Below are 23,600 nucleotides of genomic sequence, written 5' to 3' on the forward strand. Positions count from 1 at the left end.
GTAGCTGGGACTACAGGTGCACGCCACCGTGCCCAGCCAGGTTTTTCTATTTTTTGTAGAGGCAGGGTTTCACCATGCTTCCCCAGCTGGTCTCAAACTCCTGAGCTCAGGCATGAGCCATCGTGCCCTGCCTGTTCCAGAATCTTCAGGGGCCCCCAAGAACTCTCCAGTTAAATGAACAACTAATCTCCAGAAAATGCTACGACAAGTAAACACAATTTAATCATATATTATAAAGACCCCAAATTATCGAAAGAGGGAGACGGCTCATAAGCGAATATTTCCTAAGTTTCCACGGAGGCACATTCCATTGCCGCTTGTGAGCGTGAGTCCCATAACTTCCCAGGAAAGAAACATCACAGAGAACATAAGAAGCCACTAGCCATCCTTTGCTTTGCTATAAATTTGTACGCTGGCAGGTAGATATTGCTCCTAAAATTTATAAAGCAATTAGGTACTCAGCAGAGATTTATACACACAACTTTACGCACAAAGTAAATTTCTCCTGCTGGGTTATGAATCCCAGGGCAAACCCGGGCTTACATCCTTCCTCACAACATGACAGGCTCTTTGTTTGTCATCAGAGTCAAAAATTACTCAGGATAGAGATGGAGGTGTTGGCTGCTTCTCAATGTTTTGACGGCAATAATACTAATAAAATGCCACGTTACACGTCTCTATGCCTGTCAAACTTAACGCAAATGCAAACACACGGGACACAGGACCAGGAAGTGTTTTCAATTAAAGCCTTCGAGTGACAGAAAAGACAAATATAACTCCTCTCCTTCATCTACTCAAGACTAATATCGGCAACTAATACGGGAGGAAATTCTCTGGTGATTTTAATAAAGCAAAGAGCCACGTCCTTACTCCAAATATACCTACAAAACTCACCGGAATGAAGATTACCAATTTCTGAAAAAATATGTATTTCTTCCTTGGCATCTCTAATTCTACAAGAATCCAATATTTCTGTTCTGAGGTTTCCCATTCAAAGACTGACAAGAGGAAGCAGCAGGGGGAGTGGGGTAGAAGGGGCCCGGGCCAGCACCTGGGAATCTGAATTTCACTGCCTGTCCCCTAAAACGGGGACCTTGGACAACTAGCTGAACTCCAGTCTCAACTTTCTCTGCTGTGAAACAAAATTCACAACAAACATGCAGCACTTTTTTAGAATCAAAATAAACAATGTACCAGATGTAAAATCACCAGGCACATAGTAAACATTCAAGAATGCTTATTTTGTAAATACTGAGATTTTTAACTAGGTAGGTATAACATAGACCGTAAGGCACGATTCTTCCCAATTAAGCCTCTGCAAAGCCATTTGACGGTGCATTTGAAGCTAACTAAAATCTTACATGCCAGGAGAAAACATGATGATCTATCTACTCAGTGCTGTTTCATGGTCAGACTGGATTGTGGTTTGGATATTTAGACGGATGGATAGATGAATGGATGGACGGATAAACAGATGAATGCTGGATGAATAGGTGGATAAACAGATGAATGCTGGATGAATAGGTGGATAAACAGATGAATGCTGGATGAATAGGTGGATAAATGGATGGTTGGATAAAATACATGAATGCTGGATGAATAGGTGGATAAATGGATGGTTGGATAAAATACATGAATGCTGGATGAATAGGTGGATAAACAGATGAATGCTGGATGAATAGGTGGATAAACAGATGGTTGGATAAAATAGATGAATGCTGGATGAACAGGTGGATGAATGGATGGATGAATGGATAAATAGATAAATGGAAAGATGGGTGGATGAGTAGGTGGATGGACTGGTGAATGGACAGAGAGATGGGTACACAGATGGACAGAGATTTTCAAACCTACTTACAAGACTATCAAAATTCCTAAAGAAAAACATGGAGAATATGCTCAAGTCCCAATCTACTATGTCTTTCCTTTCTGAACCAGTGATTCCCAAGGAACTAGATCAACTTCCCTAAGGCCCCCAACATTGCTTTCTCCTTTGAGAACACTATTGATTGAGGTCTTAGGTTTTAGTCTCTACGGAAAGCATTGTGAAGTTAAAGTGCTTAATATTCACATACTCAGATATAAAAGGTACCAGAGAGCTCAAACATTTTCTAGAAACACACCCAGGAAAACATCACATCTTTTTCTAAAATACTTTACAGCAGCAAAAGCTTTGGTCCTTACCTGAAGGTGGGTCCATTCTGTATTTATTCTCTTGACACCAACCAACTGGTCGAAGTCTGTAATCCAAGTAAAACAACCACTGGTCATAGGATTCAGTGTCCTCCAATCCCACATAGCGAAGGCGTAATCTTCCTCCAACATTTTCAATCACACTAACTATCCAGTACTGAAAAGGGCTCTGGGAATCCTGAAGTTCTATTAAGGAACCAACTGTAATGAGGTCTATAGGGCCTTTCCCTCGCAGAGGCTGTTTAAACAGAAGCAAAACTCCTTATTTTAAACTTTATTTTAAGGTTCTCATGGAAACAGATGACAGCAGAAGATAATATTTTTTCACACCATCATCCAAGGTACTGGTGAACAGTCTGGCGTTCCCTCCACCCCATCCTTGCCCAGCCCATGCCCCGCCCCTTCCCTTTCCTCCCTCCCACACATCCATGTACCCCATTCCATATCCAACAACAAAAAAATCACAAGTCAATAGAAAATAACAGTTTATGCTAAGTTCTCACCAAACAAATCACCCTTCCCAGATAAAATTGCTTTTGTTAACAATCAGTATGCTTTCAAGAAGAGTTCTACCCAAATTTGCCTGGATCTAGAGAACATGTGGTAGCAAACGGTCTACTTTTACAATAGACAGATATTTCTAATATGGAGCATTCAATTTACACCATGACTCTTTCCCAGACATTCATCTTACTCTACTGGCCGCTACTCTGATGACCAAGATGCTCTCATACTTTGATTATGTAATGAAGGCACGAGTGTGTGTTGATAACATGTCGAACACACAGTAATGATCAGCTAAATTAGACTACTATGTAAAATTATTTCTACACTTAACCTGATAATTGGTTGAGATAATTTATAATTACTGCCCCTTGTAAGAAACCTTCTTAGCATATGATAGCATATGAAAAGGGTGTTTGTTCAGCCAGCTTTGAAGGCAAATATGTTTTAGAAAATTAACATAGTGAGACAATTTGTCGTTTTTGAAAGGATGAACTATCATCATTTTGATTTGTTAATGAACAATTAAAACAGTAGCTCTAAAGATATATAACAAATACATCAGGCAAAATCTTTACAAAATAAAACCCATTAACTATATTAGACAATGACATTCTAAAGTGTCAATATCATTTACGAAAAGAGGGAAAGTTTACGGTTAAGAGAATATGATACTGTCAAAATCCATACCTGATTAGAGAATATGATACTGTCAAAATCCACACCTTATTACTTATTACTTGTTGTTCACTAAGTTTTCCCCTTTTTAGGGGCATTCTTAAGAAAAACAGACTAGGTAATTCAATAATTACTTATGACGCAGTGCCTTTCTCTTCCTGTTCTATTATATAAATATAAATACTAAAATGTTTCATCATAAAATTATTTTCAAATAAACCATCAAGATTTCAGATTAAACTATTTCTTTTCTTCAATACATTAAAATTTCCTTGGCTACACTGAAATACGATCTGCCATTCCTCCTCTTGTTTTTACAAGAGAAGTTAATTCAATTATTGGTTAATGTGTGTATGTTCAAATCTTGGGGTTATGCATCCGAAATAGAACATTTAACGGAACCACTTATCAACGTACTCCAAGAGACTATATTAGCACATACATAATCTTGTCACCTGTTCAAAACAGTTATTCTACAGGATTTGATTTACATTCGCTCATATAGGAAAGAGGCTTAAAGATATAGGACAGTAGGAAGACGTCCTGGCATATCGCGATTTAAAAATTGGATTCGCATAAAGCGAATTTTTCCATTTGCTGATTGCATCACAGGCTCCCCTGTGATGAATTTGAAAGGCATTTCAGCAATGCCTTTCAAATCAGTCACCTAAGTTATTCAGGACAAAACAGGAGGGGAGGCTATTCGGATGGCAGTGTCTGCGGAAAGCACGAATCTGCTGAAGGATATATGCAAAGGTGCTGTCAGGTCTGAGCTCACGTAACTGGGGTGCTTCAGAGATACATTAGATGTATAACAACAATACATACACCTTCCAGGAGGTTGGCGGGCGCTGTCCTCGAACCGGTCAAGTCACGTATGAGAAATTCTGTCCAGTCTGTATACTTCTCTTTGATTGCTGGCAAGACAAAGGAGGAAAAAAAAAAAAACCACTTCAACACAGCAGCTAAGTATCCAATCAACTTAAAATCACAGCAGTTTTCTCTATGTAGGTTTGATTTCAATGTTTTTCTTAACCTTCATCATCAAGCTTAAGTCAATACTAAACCTTCATCACCATGCTTAAGTAAATACTAAAATTGAGACCAAAAATGTGTCTCTAAGTAGTGACTTGACACGTACCACATGCCTGGGCACCAAGGAGATGAAAGAATCCGAAGTCTTACAACCTATTTAGAAACTTTTCACAGATCACAAAGAAATGCTAAAGTATACAATTCAGGAGGTTCCAAGAAGAGAGAGAGCAGTGAGGCTAGGGAAATCAGAGAAAGGCTTTCCAGGTGGGAGAATCAAAGCAGGCCCTGAGTTAACATGAAAGGTTTATACAGTTGCAGAAGAGGAAGGAATCTGCAGACAGAGAAATGGGCACAAAATAACAAGAGGGGTGGACTGAAGGTTAAATGGAGAAACAGAGAAACGGGGAAAATAAGTAGTCCCCTCCATATCCATGGGTTCCCCATCCCTGGGTTCAATTCAACCGAACATCAAAAACACATGGGAAAAAATGCATCTTTACTGAACATGTACACTTTTTCTTGTTATTATTCGCTAAAATCTCCAATGTAACACTATTTATACAGCATCTATGTCAACAGGTGGTTTAAGGTCTGCAGGAAGATGTGCATAGGTGATGTGTGAGCTATACTACTTTCTGTGCGAGACTTGAGCATCTGCAAATTTTGGTATCCTTGGGGGTCCCGAAGCCAGTCCCCCAGGGGATCTCAAGGGATGACTGCACAGTAAACAGTCAGGCTAAGGCACACTCCAGGCACACAGCACTGGGAAATAATACTGAGTGGTAGGAATAAACTATGGACAGTCCAGGAAGTCAACACAGACGCTTAACAAACAGGACATCTCTGTATAAAATGAATCCGGCAAATACTATAAGGGTTTGAATGGAAAGAAAAGAGTCTAAAAGCAGGGAAACTGAGGCTGCTTCAGTTATCTAAGTAGAAAAGTGACAGGACTCAAAATAGGGGTGACAGCCCTGTGAATAAGGAAGGAATGTATCTGAGGCCTCCTCTGAAAAAGAAATACCCGACTGTGGAGGGCAACATTCTACAAGTGCTCGGAACCCAAGACCTGAGAAAAGCGTATCTCCTTGGCATGTCTCCCAAGCAACAGATCTCCAAAGGCCTCACTGGGCTACACCCGCATCCCTGAGGGACCTAAGCCTTCCAAGGGCACCAACAGATGGATGTGCAAAGTCAGCATAAATGACAGCGAGACCCTAGCCCCAGATTAACCACCCACCACAACTGGCTCTCCCTGTGGGCAGCCCGGGATCCACCCAGGACTTTACTCAGCCCCAGTAAAGGTCCAAGACCCAAGTCGTTTGTGCATTGTTTAGGTTCTTCAAAGGCTTGATGCAACCCTTCTGGCTCAAACCTAAAGCAGTGAAATTACTATAAAAGGGAAGTTGGCCATAAGGGTGTGGGGCAGATCTGGGCCCCAACGGGGGTTCCACCATCACTGGATGCATGACTTTGAATAATTTACTCAATTTCTCTTAGACTCTTTTCTAGCCAATCAAAGGGTGCCAGGTTGCTAACAATATTTTGCTTCTAAGGGGTGTTCTAAGGACTAAAGGAGAGATATATGCAAATAAAATATAACCAACCCAGGCACACACCAACCAATTAACAAATATTAGCTCTTGTTTTATTAAAAACATGTACTAAATTATTACATATATCTTTGTAATCTGCTGGTTATTGATTATTCATACCCATGATATCCAGACTGAAACTTCCAATGAGCTTTGGCAGAACTGCCAGTAGAATGGAGGCCAACATACAAGCAAAGTAGTGGCCAGACCTGCTGCTTCATCACTAACGTGCCTCTCAAGTCAACATCCACCCACGCCCAAGGACGATCATCAGACCAAGAGCAAAACCAGCATGCACGGAACTCAGGCAAACAAGGCTGAGTCCAGCTTTACCTTATATGGCAACGTCTTAGCCTCACCCCGCTTATAATAAAGAATAACTCATCTGTCCACTTCTATCACTACATTTTTTTCTCAAATAAAATGTCACCTTCCTTATTTTATACATACATACTCACATGGAAATACAGACACAAAAAATACTGTATGCTCGGCACTTTGGGAAGCTGAGCACAAAACTGTGTTCTTGTGTTCTCTTGCTTTGTTATAAATGTAGTCATCATTTTTCAAATGCTATACCCTTTTCAAAAGTGGCCCTCTTGCATGGCTAGGGTCACTGAGATGAAAACAAAGATACACAGGCCAAATGAATTAAAATCTGGACTCACGCTATGCTTTACAAAGACCTTTCATTTACCCCCTCTGTTTTGTTCCTCCTAACAATGCTAACAGGGGCTTCTTCTTCACTAACTCTTGCCCAAGTTCACAGAAAAAAACTAGACAGAGCGGCCAGGTGTGGTGCCTCACACCTGCAATCCCAGCACTTTGGGAGGCCAAGGCAGGTGGATAACAAGGTCAGGAGTTCAAGATCAGCCTGGTCAATATTGTGAAACCCCATCTCTACTAAAAATAGAAAAATTAGCCGGGTGTGGTGGCGGGTGTCTATGGTCCCAGCTACTTGGGAGGCTGAGGCAACAGAATAGCTTGAACCCAGGAGGTGGAGGTTGCAGTGAGTCGAAATCACGCCATTGCACTCCAGCCTAGGCGACAGAGCGAGACTCCATCTCAAAAAACAAAACAAAAACCTAGAAACAGCCTCAAGCCCCCAAGTGTTCAGAGCCCTATCTCACATGGAGTCTTTCCACTAGATTCTCTGATTCTCCAAAGCTTTTGCAAACAGATAAACCAGTAATTTACATTGCAGGCATGATGGAGATCATATGAAAATGACTCACATAAGTTTCAAGATTGGGACAAAATCTACAACTGTACCCCAAAAACATGCATTTCGTATCTCATTACAAAAGAAGAACAATTATTATAATCCAGTGATAAATGGTCCTGTGCCTAACACAGGTCATCTATATCCAACTACAGGAAGAAAGCTCTATTTTCCACAGGGTTGTTTCTAACATGCGTGTGATCCAAGTTCATGTTTAAGTGAAAATTTTTAAAATATGCAAGCACCCTATGAAGTCACTGCACAATGCTGAAATTTAAATTGTCCAAGTCACAGCAAGGGAGCTCCAGGGAGAGCGCTGACATTTACATCTTACGAGCCTCGAGTTCCCAGAAGTCCTATAGCTTTCCTTTATATGCGTCTGCACAAGACTCAAGCAATCTTTTATGAGTCAGACTATCTAAACGAATTGCTCTCCATGAAAGATGTATCTATAAAGCCATAAACGTACACAGACCACTTTAGGTTAAAAAGTAGAAAAGAAATGTTCTCAAGAATCTGGCTAATTTTATAAGAAAAACTGTATCAGTCAACATTTAGCTCTCAAAGCTCTAAATGTTCAAATGTACCATAAACCTATTACAATAATTATTGCCATAAAATAAAAACTAAGTATAATCAATTTACAATTCCGAGTCCATGGAGTTACCTTAACCACTGATTAATTCAGTTAAATCCTGGTAAATAAAATTTGCCTCGCAATTCCTTAGAATTCACTGCAATAGAAGCTAATTGGCATTGCTTAGTGTGACCATTAAACTTCTAACTCGAAATTTTAAAACTATAAACTTTATTCTGCAGCACGTCTCTCTTCCAAGACTCCAACTCAGCGCTCTCAGCTGTAAGCCAAATCCTTGTCTATGATCATGATCTTATTCTTCAAATTGAGGGACCAATCCACACATGAAACATCGCGAAACTCAAAACCTGCCCTGCACCCAACAACGGCATCAAAGGAGAACTCTACAGCAGGAAAGAAATGATCAGGGAGAAAAACACTCCGCAATTTCAGGTGGAGGAAGGTTTACCCACAACTTGGTAATCATCGCTCCATGCTTTCAACTGATAAAGGCGAACTCCTAGAAAGTCATAAGAAACAAACAAACAAAAAAATCAGAAACTTTTTACCACATTCTCACGAACATTTTTTCAAGGTTTTACTTAGTTATAATATTACACAAGCATTCCACTATACCTTTTAAAAATCCAAGTTCCATTCCACTAATGCCCCACTTGGAGAGGTGCCCACATCACAGTGAAGGAAGGAATCATGAAGTTAGGTTTCAGAACTCAAGTTCTGAGCTTGAGTTACACACACATATGCTTCTTGAGGACATGTAAAGATGGACCCAAATCCCACAAATGCTTTATTAGGATTATAAAGCTGCCGAGCTGGACATGGTGGCTCACACCTGTAATCTCAACACTCTGGGAGGCTGAGGCAGGAGGATCTCTTGAAACCAGGAGTTCAAGACCATCCTGGGTAACACAGCAAGACCCCATCTCTACAATTTTTTTTTTTTTTTTTACTTAGCTGGGCATGGTAGTGGGTGGCTGCAGTCCCAGCTGCTTGGGAGGCTAAGGCAGGAGAATGGTGTGAGCCCAGGAGTTTGAGGCTGCAGTGGGCTATGATCACACCACTGCACTCCAGCGTGGGTAACAGAGTAAGAACATGTCTCTAATAAAAGGAAAAGAAAGCAAGCTATCTACAAATCGAGTCCCAGATAAAGGCAGAAGATTAGCATCACTTTTTCAGAAACTGGGGAAACATCACTAATGTTGGATTTCGAGCCCTATCGAGTGCACATAACGTAGAGTCCAAAGCTGGGTCACCTCTCAGGGACGCGACCTGTATAGACCGGGCTGTGGGTACAAAGCCTGTGGTCAGGACTGCCCATGCAGGGAGATGATGAACAAGGAGACCCATGCTGGGGTCAGGAGGACAAGCACTGTCGGCCCAGGCTCCTCAATGCCTTCCCATGTCACAGTAGAACAGACAGGTCTGCTGAGACCAGCCACCCCATGCCTACCCTTTCTCTGAGAGATGGGGAGAGTAATTAGAATGAAGAGAAAGGCCATTTTCACTCAAACCTATGCTAGCCCACAGGAAGGGAGTTCGAGTCCCATCTCCATGTGCTAGCATTTAAACACAAGGGTATTTCATTTTTTGTTGTCTTTCTGGGCAATTTTCTGAACTTACTTCCAATCAACCCTTCCTTGAATTCATTCCGTGGGTCACAGTTTTAGTCTGCAATGTTTCTTTCTTGCTTCTGGTAGTTCTTTCCTTCTAAAACCTTTTCTTTAACAAGGTGCCCTTTTCAAAACCTCTCATTATGGTAATGAGAGGTGTTTCTCTTCCCCTATTCCCCGGGTCCTCTCTGATTCCTGGGGGCTGTTTTGTTGTTTCTTCATCTCATCCTGCCCTCTTTGATCAGAAGCTTTCCTGGGGTGTCTAGCCAACAATGGTCATGCATCAGACTTAAATATGAGACAACAGAAACCCTGGAGAGGCTGGTGTCCTGGGCAGAGGGGTCTGACTCAGAGCGTAGGCACTGGAGTAATTCCCCTTCTAAGAAGCTGCCTTCCAAACTAGCAACAGGGGTTCTCCCCAGACAATTCGGTCCACTTTTTCAGAGATGAGGCAGAGGGATAAATATCTGGCTTCTAGTCCTTGGTTGTAGCCATGGCAGGGGTGGAAGAAGGACAGAATCCATGAAGTAATCTGACTATGGGTATCCCACGGAACCCTGTTATTTTCAGCCTCACATGGGACTCCCGCCCACCCGGCATTCAAAGTCTCTAAGGTGAGCCTCCCCAGCTGCAGCCCCCACACTAATTTGGTAGTCATGGAGCATTATCAGCTTCCAGGCTGCCAGAAACATTGTGAAATCCCTTCTCCATGCTGGTGGCCTTTAAGTTCTTTGTGTTGTTGGTATATGTACTTTTTATTTTCTCACTACCATTTTAATGGGGTCTCTGGAGGAAAAAGAGATAAATAAGAGTGCTTAATCCACTGAAACTCCTCCTAGCTCACAAGAGAACCGAGCCTTCTCTCCACGAGATGTCAGGTAGCAGCCTTTGACTTCTCAGGGGAAGACGTTTTTAACATTGACTTTGCTAAAGGAAAAAGGAGGCAACAGTAGACTTCAAATGATAAAAGGAAACACTTGCTCTTACTATTAAGAAAAAAGCATGACAGAGTTCTTTCCCTTGGAGATTTGTAAAGAAGAACCTACATTAATTTTTCATATAAGGTTCAAATTAGATTGTTCCTACAAACAAAAGGATAGATCACAAAATGATTCAACAGGATTGACAAGCTTCTAGTGCTACCTACTACTGGGGTTCAAACACATAGATAAAAGTGTTGCTGTCTTTAATAATGAATGTAACCCAGATGAAGATATAACTTGTGAAGAATGTCAGAAAAATTACACTTACACGCACACACACCCCTTAGTACCTGTCATATAAAGATTTTGGGAGGACAAGTTTCATTTCAACCTTTCAAGACTCTTTCAGTTGTAAAAATACACTTGTATGATTAAGAAAAGAAATAGTATCATTTTGTTGTAAAGAATAGGAATTAGGCGGGGCGCAGTGGCTCATGTCTGTAATCCCAGCACTTTGGGAGGCTGAGGGGGGCGGATTACCTGAGGCCAGGAGTTCAAGATCATACTGGCCAACATGGTGAAACCCAGTCTCTACTAAAAATACAAAAATTATCTGGGCACGGTGGCAGGCACCTGTAGTCCCAGCTACTAGGAAGGCTGAGGCAGAATTGCTTGAACCTGGGAGGTTGCAGTGAGCCAAGATCGTGTCACTGTACTCCAGGCTGGGTGGCAGAGCAAGACTCCATCTCAAGAAAAAAAACAAAAAAAGAATAGGATTTAACAAAGACATTATCTAAGAATTGCTGGAAGCAAACGACACAGCCCTATCAGTGATGACATTAGGGTGAAAGGAGAAAAACAAGTGGTATCAAACTCGGAATAATCCACATCATATGAATATTTAATATTTATGCCACAATCATTAAAACTGTAGACAGGATTTATGCACACCCTTAAAAAGGCCTTTGTTACCTAACATTCTTTCTATTCATCGCTTAGGGTTTTCTACAGGGTTGGAAATGAACACAGGAGAGTTGCCGTTGGCTGATATTAGCTCACTACAGAGTCATACGTGATTTTTAACGGCAACTACTTCATTAGGCAACTGTGAGAATGAAATGAGAAATTAAACATAAACTTCCTAACACTTTTTACTCAAGTGCAGTATCAGTCCTTGTAAAAAGTAAATATTCTAGGCCGGGCACGGTGGCTCAAGCCTGTAATCCCAACACTTTGGGAGGCCGAGGCGGGCGGATCACGAGGTCAGGAGATCGAGACCATCCTGGCTAACACGGTGAAACCCCGTCTCTACTAAAAAATACAAAAAAACTAGCCGGGTGAGGTGGCAGGCGCCTGTAGTCCCAGCTATTCGGGAGGCTGAGGCAGGAGAATGGCATAAACCCGGGAGGCGGAGCTTGCAGTGAGCCGAGATCCGGCCACTGCACTCCAGCCTGGGCGACAGAGCGAGACTCCGTCTCAAAAAAAAAAAAAAAGTAAATATTCTTTGATGATGCAATATTACCGAAGAATACTTACGATTCATTCAAATGTTTATTTAATACTGTTTGTTTTGAGAATAACATATATAAAATATTTTAAACTGGTGTTTTCATTATAACCTAATGATTTCCTACAATCCAAAATTAACTTCTAAAGGCCACGCACAGTGGCTTATGCCTATAATCCCAGTACTAGGAGGTCAAGGTGGGAGGACTGCTTGAGCACAGGAGTTGGAGACCAGTCTGGGTAACATAGTGACGCCCTGTCTCTTATTTTAAAAAAATAAATAAATTAAATTAAAGAAAAGCAAAATTAACTTTTAGTAAACTTGTACATCAGGTCATGGATATAAAGTTATGATCACCAGCATAAAATCACAGAGCAATATTAATTTGAAAAATTATGATTAGAGTAAAAATTCCTTCCAGAGTATGATGATCCTTAATAGCCTTCTAGTCTCTTATGTGCTCGCCCTAACTTGGATACTAATGCTAGTTTTGTCACCACGATCACATCTTAAACATCTGCAAACTGGTACCAAAATGAAGTATCTCTCACAGAAAATAATGTCCAGGGTAAACTGTCACAGGAATCCAATCCATTTTTAGCTTCAATTCCCTTTCCTCACATTCTTATAAAATCAATCACTTGTTACATGGCAGTAAAATGCAACCTCCCTGGTTCAACTTAGCAAAAAACACTCATAACACAGCAGGGTACGCTGTGCGTACAGAGCGTCACGGCCGTTGCTGGCGGGTGTTTTTGATGAGGGCAGGATCGGTAGTGAAGAGATGGTGTGCAATGTGAATGTTTACACACGGTTATTTACCTGCTTAGTTTTTAATTTGCATGACACATCGTTCAGCAGTTTCTGTAGTCTAGATTCCTTCCACATCCAAACCAAACTTTTCTTCTTCATTTTATGCACAAGAGCACAGAGAAAGAAAAACAGTATCCGTGAGATCATTGTAAAACTTAGAATGCAAACCAGATTTCTCCACAGCTATGCTTCAGTCTGGCTGCCCTGCAACTTTCCGTTTCATCAGTGCAGTGACTCCAGCAACGCGCGCAAGTCACACTGCATAGAAGAGGAATTCACTCTCATTATTCTCCCTGTTTAAATAAGGCACCTGCCTGAGTATGTATGTATCTGCAGGGTTTTTTTGTTTGTTTGTTTGTTTTCTTTTTTGAGACAGAATCTCGCTCTGTCGCCCAGGCTGGAGTGCAGTGGCACAATCTCGGCTAACTGCCTCCCAGGTTCTGCCTCCCAGGTTCAAGCAATTCTCCTGCCTCAGCCTCCGGAGTAGTTGGATTACAGGCGTGTACTACCGCACCCGCTTAATTTTCGCATCTTTAGTAGAGATGGAGTTTCACCATCTTTGCCAGGCTGGTCTCGAACTCCTGACATCAGGTGATCCGACCATCTCGGCCTCCCAAAGGGCTGGGATTATAGGTGTGAGCCACCACTCCCAGCTAGCAATGTTTTATTGAGGGAATTTGGGGGAATTGTGTGACACCTTTTACCAGCCCCTGGGAAGAATCTGTAGTGCTGACCACCGGAGCAGCGGTAGGGCTGCCCCCAGCGGGGACACACAGAGGAGAGCTGTGCTTCCTCACCAGCATTTCATATGCTTGGTATTTTCATCTTGGACATTGCAGTAGCTTCCTGCTGGCTTTAGCACACAGCAAGGACTTCCACTGCCACCCTGAGAGGGATAGCCACGGTAGGTCTGGAGCAGAATGAAGTGAAGAAGTGGCATATTTTGAAAAGATGGTTCTGGTCACATTATTATCTGCACCCAGGCAAGAGCAGAAGCAGGAGGCCCTGCAAGGTGGCCACTGCGGTTCCTCAGCCAAGAGCTTGGCAAGCATGCTGTTCAACGGCAGAGGTGACGAGACTGCGTCAGATTCGCCACTTCAATCATCTCACAGAAACAGAGTCAGGGGATGGGCACCTGAGGCTGGCAGCAGGGGTAGAAAGTTTCCGCTTGAAAGGAGTGACTTTAGAGACCCACGGCATCACACGGGGACCGTAGTTCATAATAACGCATTGTGTATTTCAAAGTTGCTAAGAGTCGATTTTTAACATTCTCAGCACACACACAAAAAAGACACTAAGTTGCTAAGGTGATGGATATCTCAATCAGCATGATTTAATTTTTTTGCAATGTATGCACGGGTCAAAACATTGCATTGTACCCCATAAATAGATACAATTGTTATCTGTCAATTTTGAAAATATTTATGTATTTATTTTGAGATGGAGTCTCACTCTGTCTGGAAAGCACTGGCGCAATCTCGGCTCACTGCAACCTCCGCCTCCCGGGTTCAAGTGATTCTCCTACCTCAGCCTCCCGAGCAACTGGGATTACAGGCACACACCACCATCTCCAGCCTCAGCTTCCCAAGTAGCTAGGACCACAGACGCGCCCCACCACATCCAGCTAATTTTTGTATTTTTAGTAGAGACCAGGTTTCACCATGTTGGCCAGGCTGGTCTCGAACTCCTGACCTCAGGTGATCTGCCCACCTCGGCCTCCCAAAGTGCTGGGATTACAAGTGTGAGCCACCGCGCCTGGTCAAAGTATTTGTTTTTTTAAAATATGAAGGTAAAGCTAATGGGATTTGCTGATGGGCTGCAAGAGAAGTATAACACAGAAATGTCCCTGAGGCTTTCTGGCCCAAGCACTTGAGGAATGGAGCAGGCCTTTACTGAGATGGGGCAGATTCAAGGGACGCAAATACCAAGGGAAAGCTCCACACGCCCTCACAGTCGTTAAGATCATTAAGATGACTATGAGATACTGCATCACAGCTAGACTGCATAATAAAGAGACCCAAAAACATAAAACATGGTGTAAGCACAAAGTTTCTCTCTCTCTCTCTCTCTCTCTCTCTCTCTCTCTCTCCCCTCTTTCTCTGTCTCCTCTCTCTCTCTCTCTCTCTCTCATCCAGGGCAGCTGATACAGGGTGATACAGAGCTCTGCTTCCCAAGATGTGTTAGGAGTCCTGGGTCCTTCAATCCTGTCACTCTGTTCTAAGGGAGGGCAGGGAAACAGATGGTTCACACATCCCAGCCCACGGAAAGAGGGAAAGAACATAAGTAAAGATGGACAATTTCCATCTCATCAGTTACATGTATATCACAGAGATCATTTCCTCGCCGGGCATGGCCACATCTTCATAGTACAATAGGAGGTATGTCCCAAAGGGAGTTCTCTGGAGCAGTGAGCTAGGACAGAGCCCAGCTGGAGGTACTGAACCCACATTTATTCAGGTTCCCCATGAAATGCATACTGCTCCACTGCTAGGGCGGGGGAAGGTACTGTAATTACTGTTTATCCCCTAATATCATGGCTGTTTTCTATGCTTACAAGAAAGGAAACCCACAAAACGGAAAGATGCTTCCAATAAAAAGCATGCCGACTCACCCAGAGGCATCTCTATGGGGTAAGAGGATGGGATGTAAACCCTTGGTCCATGTAGATTTTGCTTTCCTCCGGTGAAACCTCATCCTAAACCTGTAACATACGATGTAGAATTTGTCTCTGACCCTAGCATGTAACAGTAAGACTGGACAGAACCCACTTTGCATTGTCCAAGTATCTAGACTCTATCTGGACAGCCATGTGCCCAGCTAATTCTCCTTCCAAGTAATAAAAATATTCAAGAAGGAAGGAATAATCAATCTTGTCAAAGGCTGCTGATAGGACAAGTGAGGTGAAATCTGACATTAGATGCTTAATTTTTGTAACACAGTTACTCTAAAATTAATTCGGATGGTTAATTTTTCTAACATTGTTACTCTAAAATTAATTCCTAGGTGCAGAACAGCAAAGGACTTCCTAGTTATCAGCAAACTGCTCTCCAAAGTCATTCTCACAACTTCATCATCCCCAATGTTCTCCGTCCTTGGGAGTATTTTATATAATCAGACTTCTTAAATTTTCACTAATCTGAAGCATATGAAACTGCCTTTTTCCTTTGCTTTTTTGTTTTACAGATCGTCGTGCTGTTTAGTATCATTACACTATGACAACTCAGGCTTCCCCTCTGGGAACTGCCCATTCACATCCCCTGTATATATTTCTCTACAGACTCTTTTTAAAATATACTTGTTAATGGTTTATGTATCAAGAGAAACTGTTTGTTAGCCCACATATCTGTGCTTCATGGTTCAGAAACACAGGTCAGTGACAAACTTCTAGGTAATTCAACCCAAATAAATTCCTTATATTCCAAAATCACATTGCATCCTGAAAGATGCCAGCCTTTCTCATCTCTTCAAAATCTTTCATAGAATTATAATTCTTGTAAAAGTCTGTATCTGCCTTTTTCCTTGGTTCAGCCACAGCAAACTGAGACAGAGCTGCAACCCCCAGAGATACGACGAATGCTCCAACAACATGTTTGTGTTCCTGTGTCTACAATATTCGTCTGGCTGCCCACTCCAGGAGACTGGGACCACCTACGCCCACTGTGTCCAAAACCACACACCCAACACCTCCAACAACTGGCCAACAAATAGTAGGTTACACCTCCAACAACTAATAGGCCACAGATGAACTTGAGTCACAAGAAGGAAAGGCTGGCAGATTTAGACAGCTTTAGAAATTGTATCTGTTTCACTAATCTTTTGATGACATACAACTTGCTGAATTCAGACTAAGAGCCACCGTGACCATAAATATTCACTGCACAGACCTTTCATTGAAATACGATTTAACTCAGCAGCATGCCACAGCATTCACAAACGTACTGCCATTTCTTTTTCTTTTTCTTTTTTTTTTTTTGTATTTGCATAGTGTGTAACTGCTTACATAAGTGAATTATCACTTGTAATGTTTGTTTCAGCATGTGTAACCTAGAAAGCCAGGTATCAGTCCGTTTAAGTGTTTTGTCACTTAGTATCTTGTGTGATAAAGACACACATTTAATATTTTTCTGGAGTTCTCTGCTGTATGATTAGCCCATTAGGTAACACCAATACTGTTCATGTCAGACAAGGGAAACACCCAGAGATGAAAGAAAATCCAGGTACTACACAACAGGACTTTAATCCCAAAGGACCTAACGCTTTCTCTGAAGTTCCCAAGAAGATCTTAGTGCTAGAAACAACCAGAATTTGCTAAAGAAACGCCACAGAGATGGAAACCATTTACGACTTTCTCGAAACGCACAACCCACACTACTCTGCAAGGAATCTTTAAGAGTCTACGAGATAAATAACCTCTAAAACTATCAGATGAAATTTAACACCTTATCACTGTTCACTGGCTAAAGATTTTTATCCAATAAAGTATGGAATCTCTCATTCTTTCACATTTTCTGCAATCCTTCTCTAGCTGCCAATAGCTCACTTTCATAGATGTTACTGCTCCTGCTTTTAAACATTTTCCTGCTTTTAAAGAATCCCCTTCCAAAGAGTCAGCCACTTTTCTTCCATTCTCCACTAAAAAGAAGAAAAAAAAAAATTCTTACAGTTCTTTTTATTAGTTCACTCTGCAGAGAAACTGTCAAGACTGAATTGACATATCACACAGGTCCAGGGCTCTAAGTTCAATGGAATAAGACAGTCGCTTGTTAAAGATTTTCTTCTCCTAGGTCTCACTCTATTTTTCATACTTGACTTACTTCTTCCTGTAAAGTTACTTCCTTTCCTGAAGCAAAAGAACTTCCATTCACATTTTTCCCAATATTCCCGTCAGGTCTACGAGAAAGAGACAAACTTGCAGCAAGTTTACATTAACATGCCCTTTGGTATCTGACATTAACATGCCCTTAGGTATCTGACGAAATGAGTCGGCCTCTCCAACAGGATTTAGGTTGCTGTCTGTGATGGTTACTTTTACGTCAATTTGCCTAGGCCACAGTGCCCAGATACGTGGTTGAACCCTACTCTGGATTTTTCTGGGAGGGTGATTTTGGGTGAGATTAACATCTTAATTGCTGGGCTTTGAGTAAAGCAGGCCGCCCTCCCTGGTGTGGGTGGGCCTCGTTCAGTTGAAGGCCTGGCTAGAACAAAAGACTGACCTCCCCTGAGCAACAGGGAATCCTCCAGCAGGCAACCAGATTCCATCCCAGCAGCGGCTCTTCCTGGGTCTAAAGCAGACGGCCTTGGACTGGAACTGCAACTCTTCCCTGAGTGCCCTGCCTGCCGCCCTGCCCAGTCAAAGCTCAGACTCACCACACCTCCACAGTCATGACAGTATCTATATATACACACATTATATTGGTTCCATTTCTTTGGAGACTCCTAACACACTGCCTTACCGTTACTATTCTAAAGGTTCAGCAGGCAAAAAGAACAAAAACACTCCTAGAAAAGGGAAAACAGCAATGAATCAGTCATCAGACAGCTCTTGTAGGCTGTGCCTTGGAGGGTGCACAGAAGGAATACTGAGATACCCTTGCACTCACTGAGAAAGCTGCAAAACACAGGAAATGGCAAGATCCAGATGGCACTACCTGGGTTGGAGTCCCAGCTACATCCACATTGGCTGTGTGACATCAGAAAAGCCGTCTAACCTCTCCAGGTGCGTTTCCTCACTTGTAAAACAAGCCTACTAGCTGGACCACCTGGTAGGTCCTCCTGAACACTAAGTAAAATAACCATGCACAAGAAGGTTCTCAGCACAGGGCTGGGCAGGGGCTCAGAGCTAAATAAAGGAAGAGGAGGAGAGCAAAAAGGAGGGGGAGGAGGAGTAGGAGCGGGAGGAGAAGCCAGAGGAGGATGAGGAGGCCATGGCCCCAACCACTCTGATGAGCTACTGCAGAGAAACAAGGCGATTTTAAAAACTACTTGGAGAGATTTTCATTAATGTTACATTTTAAAATTTTGAAACAAAAGCCAAACAATGATCAAAGTCATATAATTGTTTCAAATAGGAAGAGAAAACTGAATTCAGTGTTAAATTATAAATTTGTTATAATTTTTTGCTTCACGACGACACACACACTCAGCACACACACGGGTGTGACCTGGGTGAAAATGTGGCCTCAACACCTGTACATCTGAGGATGGTATCTGCAATGTGTCTGCCTCCCATGCCCTCCCTGTTATCAGCACCCCCACCACCTCCACAATGGGAGCACCACGGGCTGATTCATATTCTCAACCCAGGGGGCTCTCACTTTTGCCCAAAGATGGAATCCACCCTCAGTGGGGTTTGCAGGTGAGGCCTGGAGGTGGCCGTGCTGCTGCTGGCTGCTCGCCCGGCACCCAGAGGCCTTCACTCACAATCAACTGCAGCTTGCCCTTCGCCAATGAGTGCCAGATTTTTGCATCAGAAAATAATTGGAATTCCAGGCAACTGGAGAGATCCTGTCTCTCGGGATTCCCCTAATAGCCATCCTCTGCGAGGTATGTCCAGGGAGCAGAAAAAAGGTCAACACACTCTGCACTTCCAGTTTCTTCTCAGAGTCTCACTCCAAACCCTGACCATGATGTCCCCACTCACTGTCCCGAGCACTCCCCAGAGAGACTGAGACCTCCACCCTGTGCACGTGATCTAGTCCAACTGATGCTCAGACTCTCCATCCTGGGTCACCACATGTGAACTGCTGGAATGTCACTTACCCGAAAGCCCAACAGCCAGGCCAGTTCCCTGGCTCCGGACAGGCCTGTTCCTGAAGTCTCAGTCTGACCAGTTATCGCCTCCTCTAAAGCAAAGGTTCTTAACTTGTCAACAGGTCTGGGATAGGATTCCCAGGGTTCACGAGCCCATACAATGAAGTACAAGGCTGTGAAGTGTGTGTGTGAGTGTATACATATGGCGTATGTGTGTCTATGTGTGTATGTGTATGTATATGTGTGTATGTATGTACGTGTATATGTGCATGTGTATACACGTATTTGCATGTGTGTGCATATGCTTGTATGTATATGTGTACGTGTGTGTGTGTCTATGTATGTGTATATATATGTCTGTGTGTGTGCATGTGTGTGTGTGTGTATATGTGTATATGTGTGTCTGTGTGTGTGGGTCTAACACCTCTTCCAAGAAGTTTCATTGGATTCATCAGATTCTCAGAGAACTCCACGACCCCCGGAAAGATTACGAACAACTACTGCATAGAAAATATTATTACATTAAAATGTAGCTCTGGGCTGGTCGTGGTGGCTCATGCCTATCATCCCAGCACTTTGGGAGGCCGAGGCAGGTGGATCACCTGAGGTCGGGAATTCGAGAGCAGCCTCGCCAACATGGTGAAACCCCGTCTCTACCACAAAATACAAAAATTAGCCCAAATCAACAGAATATACATTCTTCTCAGTGTCACATGGCACTTATTCTAAAACCATAAAAACCCTAGAAGAAAACCTAGGCAATACCATTCAAGACATAGGCATGGGCAAGGACTTCATGACAAAGTGAAGCCAAAAGCAATTGCAATGAAAGCCTAAATTAACAGGTTCTAATTAAACTAACTAGCTTCTGCACAGCAAAATAAACTATCATTAAGAGTAAAGAGGCAACCTACAAAATGGGAGAAAATTTTTGCAATCTACCCATCTGACAAAGGGCTTATATCCAGAATTTAAAAGGCACCTAAACATATTTACAAGAAAAAAACAAACAACCCCATCAAAAAGTGGGCAAAGGATATGAACAGACACTTCTCAAAAGAAGACATTTACGTGACCAACAAACATATGAAAAAAAGCTCAACATCACTAATCATCAGAGAAATGCAAATCAAAACCATAATGAAATACCATCTCATGCCAGTCAGAATGGTGAATATTAAAAAGTCAGGAAACAATAGATGCTGGCGAGGCTGTGAAGAAGCAGGAATGCTTTCACACTGTTGGTGGGAGTGTAAATTAGTTCAACCACTGTGGAATACAGTATGGCGATTCCTCAAAGATCTAGAACCAGAAATACCTTTGTATGTGTCTTTATAGGATAATGAGTTATATTCCTTTGGGTGTGTGTATATATATACACACACACACACACACACACAAACACACACACAGTTTGGGTATATTTATTTTGGGTATATATAAATATATACCCAAAGGAATATAAATCATTCTACTATAAAGGCAAATGCACACAAATGTTTATTGCAGCAGTATTTACTATAGCAAAGACATGGAACCAACCCAAATACCCATCAATGGTAGACCGAATAAGGAAAATGTGGCACATATACAACATGCAGCCATAAAAAGGAATGAATACTATGCAGCCATAAAAAGGAATGAGATCACGTCCTTTGCGAGGACATGGATGAAGCTGGAAGTCATGATCCTCAGAAAACTAACACAGAAACAGAAAACCAAACACCGCGTGTTCTCACGCGTAAGTGGGAGTTGAACATTGATAACACATGGACACAGAGAGGGGAACGTCACACACCAGGGCCTGCTGGGGGCTTGGGGGTGGTGGGGGGATGGGAAGAAACTTAGAGGACAGGTCAATAGGTGCAGCAAACCACCATGGCACACGTAACCTAAGTAACAAACCTGCACGTTCTGCACATGTATCCAGCTTTTGTTTTAAAGAAATAAAGAAAAAATAAAGACTAGAGACTAAGCAGGCTACACTCACACTGAGTAACAAATATCCTGGGGAGTACCTGCCACAGATGGATGACAGACTCCCACTCTCACTTCATGATGTTGAGTGGTTGACTCCAACATTCAAGGTAGTCTTTTGACAACATTCCTGGTCAACCCTGAGGCTTCTCATTCAGCGTGCCTGCATTTCGCACTGCCCTCTTCACACAGCTTTTAAAACACCCTCCTCAACCCCTGCCCACCCAGCCCGGGAATTCCGTCCCATGTGGCATGTGGTGCATGTCACACTTCACAGTATCTGCCCAGCTGTTCCCTACCGCTTCTGACAGCCCACTGCATTCTGTGAGAATGGAAAGGCATTACTCTCGTTCAAACTTTCTCCTCCAGGCCCAGCATCGTCTCTGGCACTGAGCAGAAATCTAATAAACAACCGGCAAATACACAAATGTATTTTTAAAAATCTTTTATACTTAGTGAGACAGAGCACTGGATTAAAGGTTAAACGACTTTCTGGACTATTTCTGTCGTTAGCTGCCAACTCCAAGAGAGCTGCTTAGACTCTTTGGAATTTAGCATTATACAGTTAGAAAGGTGATAAATTGCTTCCAGTGAAAAGACACAGGCTGTTTTCCTTTGCGTCGCACAAAAGTCCAGATATTGGAGAGAAAATAAGGATCATTAAGACACAGTGCTTATGTTCAAGACGTTTCATAAGGAAGACAGGCATGTAAGCGGGTAATTCAGAGAGGGAAGGAGTCAGCCCCAGATACTGTGGGAGCCCTGGGGCCGGGGCCAGGACACTTCCCGACGGAGGCAGCTGAGAACTGTGCCTTCAACGACCAGAAGTTCCTTCCCTGAAAGTCTCGGGGAAGGGAATAGTCAGCATAAAGAACGTCATGTGCAAATCAGCGTGAGGCAGTTATTACTGTATGTCATGTGCAAATCAGCGTGAGACAGTTATTAGTGTCTTTATGTCATGTGCAAATCAGCGTGAGGCACTAGTAACTAGCAAGACACTATGGACTAGTTACCAGCCCCTCCACAGGGTTCGTTCTGAAAGGAGAGATGCCACAGAAAGGCCGATGGGTCAAGCGGCTCTTCCAGTCATCAAGTGAGGAATGAAGGAAGCCTGAACTCATGAGTGTGGAGGAAACCCGGCTGAGACTGGAACAAAGTCCAGGCACAGAGGCCCGCAGGCCTGAAGGAGCCTGGGCTGTATCTATACACTCAGTCATCAGCAGTTAGTGGCACGCTTTCCACTGAAACAGCGGGGGCAGGACCCCGGGACAGGTGAAGTCCTGGAACACCAGCCAGGGGAGTCTCCACTGCCTCCACAGGACAAACCAGAGATTGCAAAGAGAGGGGAGGAGCTGTCGCTTCCAAGTTGGGCCATTTACTGTTCTGAGATGCAGAAACTGGTATTTCTTGACATGGGCTCCCCAGAAGTCACCTAGTATGACAGCCATGCCTCTCTACAGACGCCAGGAGTCCCCATCCTGGCCTTTCCTGGGGCTGCTGAAAGAGAAGGGAGAACTGCATGGTTCTAGACTATCAAAGGGGACAAAACCACTGGTTTAGAATTTTTTAAAAAATCGTTCTGGGCTGGGAGACCTCAGGAGTTAACCTAGCATAGCTATGCAGACTAGAACCTCCACTGACCCCAGGGGACAGGGGAGGTGCAGACTGGGGGAAGCACAGAGACTGTCATAAGCCTCAATACGGTCCCAGTCATAGGTCCACAATTCCAACCAGATAACAACAGAAAACTACCAGAAAACAACACAAATCCTCTGGCCAGGTAATAACATGACCCCTACCTTGATAACTTGCTTTCATTTCTCCACTTGCGGTAAATGCTGTCTTAATTCCAACCTAAATCTTCGTGCCTGTGTCCTCAGTTTCCCTCTCTTTTTCCCAAAGTCCCTGTACAACCTACAACCAGAGAGTTACTCATTTGCTAAGAAGACAAGGCACCCTCCCTCTTCTCCGATGAAGTTGAAATATTTCAGCAACAAACTCAGTTCTGATAGTCTGAATCCATCTTCACAATGTTACTATTACCCCAGTCATAGTATTTGCTTCAACAGCAATGCTGTGCGGATTAACATTAACTAGTTAGTCACAAAGAGAATAAATGTCACCCCACATGCTGAGGAGCAGAGTGGGAGCTCACAGCTCCAAACGGGGCTGTGACATTGACCCCTGACCCTTGG

General features: G+C 42.9%; 1 protein-coding gene across 6 annotated transcripts in view; it reads right to left on the bottom strand.

Moving 5' to 3' along the window:
* Window positions 1–23,600, bottom strand: part of SFMBT2 (Scm like with four mbt domains 2) — a 250,410-nt gene that overhangs the window by 121,766 nt on the left and 105,044 nt on the right. For 3 of the 6 annotated variants that reach the window (XM_077945707.1, XM_077945708.1, XM_077945710.1), the window contains 2 exons: window positions 4,204–4,292; window positions 2,185–2,240 (listed from right to left, as the gene is read on the bottom strand). In XM_077945707.1, the coding sequence (XP_077801833.1) occupies window positions 2,185–2,200 (16 nt within the window). In that variant the 5' untranslated portion in view covers window positions 2,201–2,240; window positions 4,204–4,292. Of the gene's footprint in view, window positions 1–2,184; window positions 2,432–4,203; window positions 4,293–23,600 lie in introns of all 6 variants that reach the window. The other 3 variants (XM_028825950.2, XM_028825951.2, XM_077945709.1) reach the window with 1 other exon arrangement.

Source organism: Macaca mulatta, chromosome 9 (genome assembly GCF_049350105.2).
Source record: "Macaca mulatta isolate MMU2019108-1 chromosome 9, T2T-MMU8v2.0, whole genome shotgun sequence".
In the NCBI taxonomy this organism is placed as follows: Eukaryota; Metazoa; Chordata; class Mammalia; order Primates; family Cercopithecidae; genus Macaca; species Macaca mulatta.